Here is a 7,564-nt window from a genome sequence, read left to right as displayed (position 1 = left end):
TAGGCTTCTCATTTAAAATAGTGCGTGTGGATGCAGCATCTTCCAGGTTGAGACTTTTGGCATCCTCGCGTGGAAGTTGAACTTGTTTCCATGACAATAGCAAAGCCCGCAGGCCTGCTCTGCATCAGCATCTGTTGCCATGACGACCCTCCCTCTTCAGGCCAGTTAAAACAAAAAACAAATCCCCGACGGACCAAAGTCAGACACGATGACGCGGCCGCTCGAAGCAGACAGACGCCGCCGCCGCCGCCGCCGTCGGCCGCTTAATGAAAAACATTTTGTGCCGCCGGCACACGGCGCGATAATTTTGGTGGGACGAGACTGGGGCGGGGGGGGGGGTGTAAGGATAAACTGATAAACAGCATGACAAAGGAATACTGAACGCTCTGAACGGAATCGCGCTCCTGTCCTGACGCAAGCAAATCCGAGTCCTAATGTTAGGAGGATCCATCAAGAAGAAAAAAAGTTGACATTTTTCAAGCATAAAACTACAAGTTGCAAGGTTTACAAGATTTTTTTGTGAATAAAGTGCCAAATACAAGAATAAAGAAAACAAACATGGCGCAGCTACATGAATTGTTTTCATTTCAAATTTCAAGTCGAAATATAAAGGGGAAAAAAAAGTCAAGTTAAAAAGTTGGAATGTTGCAAGGTAAGGTTTTGCAACATTGTAAGGATAAGGTTGTAAAATTAAGAGGGGGGGGGGGGGGGAAATGGAAAATGAAGTCATACATGTCCAGCACAAAAAAAAAAATTTTAAGTCCATTTCACAAGGAAAAAAATGATTTGGATAAGGAAAGGTTGTAATTTTACAAGAAAACATCATTTTTTAAAAGTCATTGTTAAAACAAGTTTTTTTGTTTTCAGAGAAAAAAAGTCCTAACTTGTAGTTATAATTTTCTGAGACTCGACACAATTGTATGAGAATGAATACAGCAAAAGGACGCGGAAAAATACGTAATGTCGTTAATACAACAAGAAATGTCGTACAACCATAAATAGAAGAAATGGACGTCATTTTACAAATTTATAGAGAACATCTTTTTTTTTCTGGTAATCATTCCAGATCATTCTCCTCCTTCCGTTCTGATCATCTCGTCGTATTTTCTTGTCAGCTTCCTCGTCCCGAAATAGCGACGCAAGCGTCTAATTTTAGAGCGCCGTCTTTTTTTGTAGCGCAGCAACCGCGAGCGTTCAAAACGGGAGATGCGAGGCTGGGACATTTTGGGGAAACGATTTAACATCATCTTATGTGCGATTCCCCTGAAGAGGATGTGCAAACGGCTCACTTGAGTGTGGGGACGACGCTCTGCTGGGACTTCATCAGCCGCAGTCGGTACCACAGGCACCTGCCGTGCACCCTCCGCAGGCTCTTCAGACGCAATTGTTCTACAAACACACAGCATCATTTCAATGAGCAAACACCCACAACCTAACTTGTGACGACGTTACAGATGACGTATCTGCTGCTGCCTGCGATGACGCGGCAAGAATGCGAGTCAAGCTTGTTGGGATATGTTGCGAAAAAGGCCGGAAAAGGAGGGCCGATTTTGTTGACGGGCCCTTATCAGAGTGATAAAGCCGGCTGTTATGCAAATGTACCAAAAAGCCATCTCCCGAATCACTACCTTTTTGTAAACCTATAGATAGCACACTAAAAAAGTCACTATGGCGTAATTCGGGAATCACACAAGTTATTAACATAAAAATGGACACTTATTGTTACCAAATACAAATGTGCTTATATTTTAGCTCGTTGATTCGGTAATATTCAGTCCATAGTTATTTGAAATTAAAAAGATATACTAAACAGTTGAAAGGAATGTGAAACATTTGAGTCATTGATTTGTGTTGAAGTAATTTTCTGCCACGAGGTAGCATTTGTGTTTCATGTTGGACATGACAGGAACAGTACGTTTTTCTTTTCAAATTCAGACCAATTGGTATTTGGAACATGAAGCAACTCGTGGAATGCAGGCCATTTTGTTCATTGCGAAGTACAACTCGTCACCCGTCCCCACAAATATTTTTTGAGTCACATTTATTATTAATAAATCGTATTCTATTGATTGATTTGCACAAGGTTGTGTGTATAATAAAGCATGACAAACAATGTATTTACATCCAATTGTATTTAAATATTTACTGCCACTGGACTCTGTAGTTCTTCTTAGTAGCAATTTAAGGCCTTGATTTGAGCAAAATCCAGTCAATTACTTTGAATGACCCGCATAATACAATTCGTGTGGTTTTAAGCCATTTGGGGGGGGAAAAAATGAATATTAACGAATAACTGTTCCCATCATGTCCTTTAAAAAAAGAAAAAGAGGATAGAGAGCGATTCGAAATGCAGCCTTTGCTTCAAGTCGTCGGTTCGTGAGCCAGTAGGATTACATGTGTGAATTAACTGTGATGACAACACGTTAACAAGCGGTAAATATCACTTTATTGTAAAGTTGGACGGGCTATGTGTCGGTAAAATCAAAACCTAGTGTCTGCCAACGATACTTTCCCTTCGCACTAGTTACATGGCGAGTACGTCTTAAGAGAACATCAAGAATACGAAATAATGCATGACATGACACAATTGTACGAGTTAACAATACATCGAGCGCGACTAGTTGCGTGCAGAAGTCAACTAGTGCGCAATTCTGCCCTCACTAGTAGCATGTCTTGGTGACAAGCACAAATGTCACACAGTAGCTTTGTGTGAAGCGATACTAGTGCGGACAAAGAGCGTCCTAGCACATAGAGCTTAAGCTTAATTAAGGCCAGCGAGTAAAAGCACAGCGCTGCTTTGGGGACACTTGCCGAAGTAAGGGACGCCTTAGCTTAGCAACGGAGCCCGACGTCGGTCGGGGCCTTACCAGCATTCTGATCCCGGGGCCAGAGGTAGTAGGTGGCCGGGATCACAATGAGTCCCACGAACGACGTGAGGAAGTAGAAAAACGTGTTGCCGCTGTCGTCGTACTGGAACTGCTGGCCGGCCATTTCGTCAGTCGCGGCCGTCCGGCGGGTGTCCAAGCGTCGTTCGCCGCCGCGGCACGTCCCCTCGTCGCTGCTTCTGCCGCCGCCGCCGCTGCTGTTGCTTCTGCCGCTGAGTGGCGTTAGCTAGCCAGCCAGCTAGCTAGCAACCAGACAGATGAGTTAGAAGCATACGTGGTGTACGCATGCGCAATCGGATCTTTCTTCTTCGTTAGTGCGGGTCTCGCTCTGCTCCTTATGTGGTCTTGACCGCCCCCAGCAGGTTAAAATGCGCACACGATGGCGAAAAACACACATTTCTCCAAATGTTACAATGCAAAAGCAATAATGTGATAACGATACATTAACTGTAATGGTCATTGAAAAGATACGATCATAACAATAGTCTGTTTAAAAATGTGTATTAAGTCGAGTTTTGTAGCGATAATGGACGCACACTTCACAGTGCGCTTTGTAAATACAGTGGTTGTTGCCTTTATTTGCTGTAGCCCAAGCCTTTGATCAAACATCTCAGATTAAAGGGCATGACGAGTTGTGGCTGATAGCTGAAGACGAGTTTGTTGATAGGTGTTGTTAGAGTAGACAATATTAAGTATTGTACTCTTTGCGTGTTCAATTAACTGAATGGTGAGATTCTGGTGAAGAAGTCCCTTTGCAAAGGTAAATAATTATCAGAAGCTTCTGATGACAAAAGGCTGACGACACTGAAGCCGTGTTCTGGTCAGATTGTGTCTTCGGCTCCCCGTCCCATCATCATTTATTCAAAAGTGGGTGAATAGAATAGTCTCCGCCCATCAGCCCACAGCACACTTGGTTACAACTCAGTGAATACAAGAGAATCTGTTCCCATGGGTATAAATCAGATTAGAGAAAAACAATAATAATAAGCCTGTGACTCCCTTCTTCCGACCGGCAGAGACCGGCCCTCCCATTAAAGATAGCAAATGTACAAACCCGTTGCCCTTTCTCTCATGAAAGTAACACAGATAAGAATACAATTCTATTCATTGAGCCATACTGCTATAACTAAATCCAAAACGGCTAAAATATAAATTAAAACTAAAAAAACAATGTTAATAACTCATCAGTGTGAATGTAAGAATGAATAAAGGGCACAAAATAGACATTTCTGTTCATAAATCTTTAATTCCGTTTTGGGATTTCTTCCCTCAAATGTGCACCAAGATGTCGTGCAGTGGTTTGCGCTGGAGGTCGGGCACGGTGGCGTCCTTGGCGGGGTAGCCGACGGGAAGCAGCATGAGCAGCTTCTCGTTGGCCGCTCGCTTGAGCAGCAGCTTGAGTCTTGGGCCGCAGTTGAGAGGCGTCGACGTCAGAGTGACGAGACCCGCGTTCTGAGAACAGAAAACAGTCAGCTCCATGCAAACTCCATGTTTGCACAAAAATGGCAAGGCATCAATCATAAACCAAGTGAGCGCCTTTTCTCGAAATGACAATTGATGATTCAACACGCATAAAATTACTTTTTTTGTCCTGTAAATATTTATTAGGAATAAAGCCACATTTCAAATTTATTCTCATAAGATTTGGATTTTTTCTTGTAAGATTTGTGACTTGTCTCTTGTAATACTACCACTTTTTTTCCCAAATAAATCTACAGTAAAATTGAGATTTTTTTCTTGAAAATTATGGTATTTTTTCTCTTCAGCTTTGTTGTTATAACATTATGAATTTTTACTTAAACTTACAAGTATTTTCTCATAAAATTGGGATTTTTCTGATATCTACAGTTGTAAATGAAAAATCTACACACCCCTGTTCACACCATGACAAACCTTTTCATATTAAGATTTATTCTGGTAAAATTCAGAATTTATTCTCATTAAAAAAATTGTAAATGTATTCTCTCATAAATATTCTTGTAATATTCCAGTTTTTTCTCATTAAAAAAATCGTATGCTCCCCCCCCCCCCATTTTACAACCCAATTCTTGTAATACGACGTCTTTTTAATCAGAAAATGTGAAATTCTGATTCGAAAAGATGATTTTTTTTCCCTTGATAACTTTCTGAAGATGACCACTTTTTAGAACAAAAATACAGCCCTAATTTGGGTACAATGTTTTAAATTCCATAGGAGAAAATTATTCATAACTCAGATAAAACTAATGTGAAATTAAATTAAAATACAGTAGATGCAATATTACGACTTTACTCCTAATTTATTTTCATAAATGCTTTTTTTTCTTGAGAAAAAAAAAAAGCATGTCGCTGTTGCTAGGTCGAATGCCAACGGCCACTAAACTGTTTGGTAAGTCATGTCCTGGTTAGTCAACCAGGGGCTCTGTATTCAATATAACAGGGGCTCTGTATTCAATATAACATTGCAGCGCCGTGTTATTTGACCTGCAGTGCGGCCAGCAGGATGCCGCATGCGATGGACACGCTGATCTCGTTGTAGTAGTGCGTCAGCTTCTTGTTATCTGGTAGGATTCCGTACACCTGCTTGAAGACCAGGATGAGGTACGGAGCCACGTCCAAGTACTCTTTGATCCAGTTTGTCCTACGGTGGACAAATAGCAATCGTCGCGTGTGACGACTCGTCGTGCACGACTGATTTAACGTCAACAATGGCGCGTGCTCACTTTATTGGCGCCAAGTCGTTGACCCACTTGTCTCCCATTCGCTGCCGGTAGTTGACCTCCTCTTCTTCCTCCACAATCAGCCGGACGCGGTGCTTGATGTCCGGGTCGGAGACCACCACGAAGGTCCAGGGTTCGGTGTGCGCGCCGCTCGGTGCGGTACCTTGCCAGGTCCGTTGAAAATGTCTTACTTTTGTTGTCAGTTTTTTTTTCCAAGTGACAGGCTTACCTGCGGTGCGTACGACGTTATGGATGACTTCCCGCGGCACGGGTTCCGGGCTGAAGAAGCGGACCGACCTGCGCTGGTTCATCAGCGCGTAGAAGCGCTGAGATCGGCGCAGCATCTGCTCCTCGTCGTGGCGCTCAAGCGAGAAGGGCAAATCGTCCCGCGGGTTCAAGTCCACCCACTCGCCTTCGTCTGGAACACATCCAGCCAGGAAAGCGTAACGCTGCTTTTGTGTACTTTGCAAGAGGCGGTGAAGTTGCCAGCCGGGGGGAGGCCGGGGCGAGTTTTATCAATTATTTATTTGTCACATTGCAATTTTCTCGGTTCAGTTTAGGTGAACGGTATGAGATTTTTTCTAATAGGTTTTCTGGTGAGCTAACAAATACACGCACGCACGCACGCACATACACATCCTCATTGGGGGAAATTGGGGCAACTTGTCTCTGTCATTTTGGGGTTTGTTGTCACACATGCAAAGAATGGGCCAATGAAAAACGCACCTCTGGCAACCCGGTTTACGTGTGCCAGAATTGGCAGGACTAGTTTGTTTTATGATGAACCATCAATCCATTAACCGATGGATTATGACCTACATGCCAGCAATTCCTAAGAACTTTAATCTCTTTCCTAATATTTTATGTAATCGGTGGCTCAATGACTACGGTACATTTTCAAGTTTTTAGTTGCGTAAAAACAGACAAGAACAAAACAGGAGAACAAGGATCATTTGGTCCTTGTTTTATTAGTTGCCAAATCCAGTGTGACATCTTACCCCATATAGTGTGACAACTTACCCATTGGTGGGGCAACATGTCACATGTTCACTCCCTCTTTTTGATGGCTTATAACTCTGCACTGACACAAAATATTAAAATGACACGAATAGCAAAAATATACCTAAGACTTTTCATCTGGTGTTCCAAGAAATATATAAAAGTCTAAAAAGTGACACAATTCGCCCCGCCGGGGTCTCCCTAATTGAGCAGCAAAGGGTGAATCAAGGCAAGAAGTATATGATCACAAAATAGCCCATTTTCCAACATTACCCTTAAAAAACGAATTGAACATGAGGCTAAACTTTAGCTCCGCCCCCATCAGTAGAAACGTATCCCTTCAAGACACGTACATCCTTGACACCAATTACACTTAGACGTGCTCCAAGCCTCCAACTCAACCGTGCATGTTATTTCTTGACTGGCGGTCCGCGACCGACCACTTGCGAATCCCTAGCTTTGCAATGGACTGCCATGAAACTTGACTATCTTTACCGTTATGGCCTAAAATGTTATGTGACTTTTTTGAAAACAGGATTTGAGCAAAGGAGACATTTACAAACATAAAAAAAAAAAAAAAGTGTCTTTAGAAATGTCCCAAAGCATACCATTGTCTTTTGTCTTGGCTTGGCTGTCATCCTGCAGGTCCTGGTCCACCCAAGGTTTGCTTGGTCCCCCGTGTGGATCGGCGGCGGTCTCGGTCTCGGTCTTGGTCTTGGTTAGCCGGCTCCTGAGCGCCAGGAAGCCGACCAGCAGGCACAGCAGCGACACCAGGACGGGCGTGAGGAAGGACATGGCGAGCATGACTGGACGCGCACGGCCGGTCCAATCGGCCTCTCAAAAAAGAAGCTTCGGCTGAAAATGACGTCACGGCAACGCGGGTGCCGCATGCATGGGTCGCAAAACGTCCAATCAGCTTGCAGCCAAAAAGCTTGTTGATTAAATATAACAGAATACCGCGCAGGTCTAAAGTTCACAACG

General features: G+C 43.3%; 2 protein-coding genes across 2 annotated transcripts in view; both read right to left on the bottom strand.

Annotated features, from left to right (window-relative positions):
• sec63 (SEC63 homolog, protein translocation regulator) overlaps nt 1-3,184 on the bottom strand; it is an 11,943-nt gene extending 8,759 nt beyond the window's left edge. Inside the window, exons 1-2 of the mRNA XM_086061550.1 lie at nt 2,868-3,184; nt 1,290-1,389 (exon numbers count right to left, since the gene is read on the bottom strand). Coding sequence (XP_085917676.1) covers nt 1,290-1,389; nt 2,868-2,991 — 224 coding nt within the window. The 5' untranslated portion in view covers nt 2,992-3,184. The remainder of the gene's footprint in view (nt 1-1,289; nt 1,390-2,867) is intronic.
• A 927-nt stretch (nt 3,185-4,111) lies between these two features.
• On the bottom strand, nt 4,112-7,489 carry iyd (iodotyrosine deiodinase). The gene is made up of 5 exons (XM_086061683.1): nt 7,192-7,489; nt 5,814-6,002; nt 5,588-5,747; nt 5,349-5,505; nt 4,112-4,337 (listed from the first exon to the last, which is right to left on the bottom strand). The coding sequence occupies exons 1-5, from the start codon at nt 7,385-7,387 to the stop codon at nt 4,155-4,157; spliced, it is 885 nt and encodes a 294-aa protein (XP_085917809.1). The 5' UTR covers nt 7,388-7,489; the 3' UTR covers nt 4,112-4,154.
• Between the last annotated feature and the right edge of the window lie 75 nt (nt 7,490-7,564).

This window comes from Leptonotus elevatus, chromosome 18 (genome assembly GCF_054856555.1).
Source record: "Leptonotus elevatus isolate MCC_2025b chromosome 18, RoL_Lele_1.0, whole genome shotgun sequence".
Classification (NCBI taxonomy): Eukaryota; Metazoa; Chordata; class Actinopteri; order Syngnathiformes; family Syngnathidae; genus Leptonotus; species Leptonotus elevatus.
Note: the sequence above shows the minus strand (reverse complement) of the source record. Positions and strands in the feature narration are given on the sequence as shown.

Coding starts and splice junctions, on each gene's coding strand:
- iyd (XM_086061683.1), bottom strand. CDS start 7,387: ATGCTCGCCATGTCCTTCCTCACGCCCGTCCTGGTGTCGCTGCTGTGC. Junction 6,003..7,191: donor AGCCAAGACAAAAGACAATG/GTATGCTTTGGG, acceptor GATGTGTTCCAG/ACGAAGGCGAGTGGGTGGAC. Junction 5,506..5,587: donor AACGACTTGGCGCCAATAAA/GTGAGCACGCGC, acceptor TGTCCACCGTAG/GACAAACTGGATCAAAGAGT.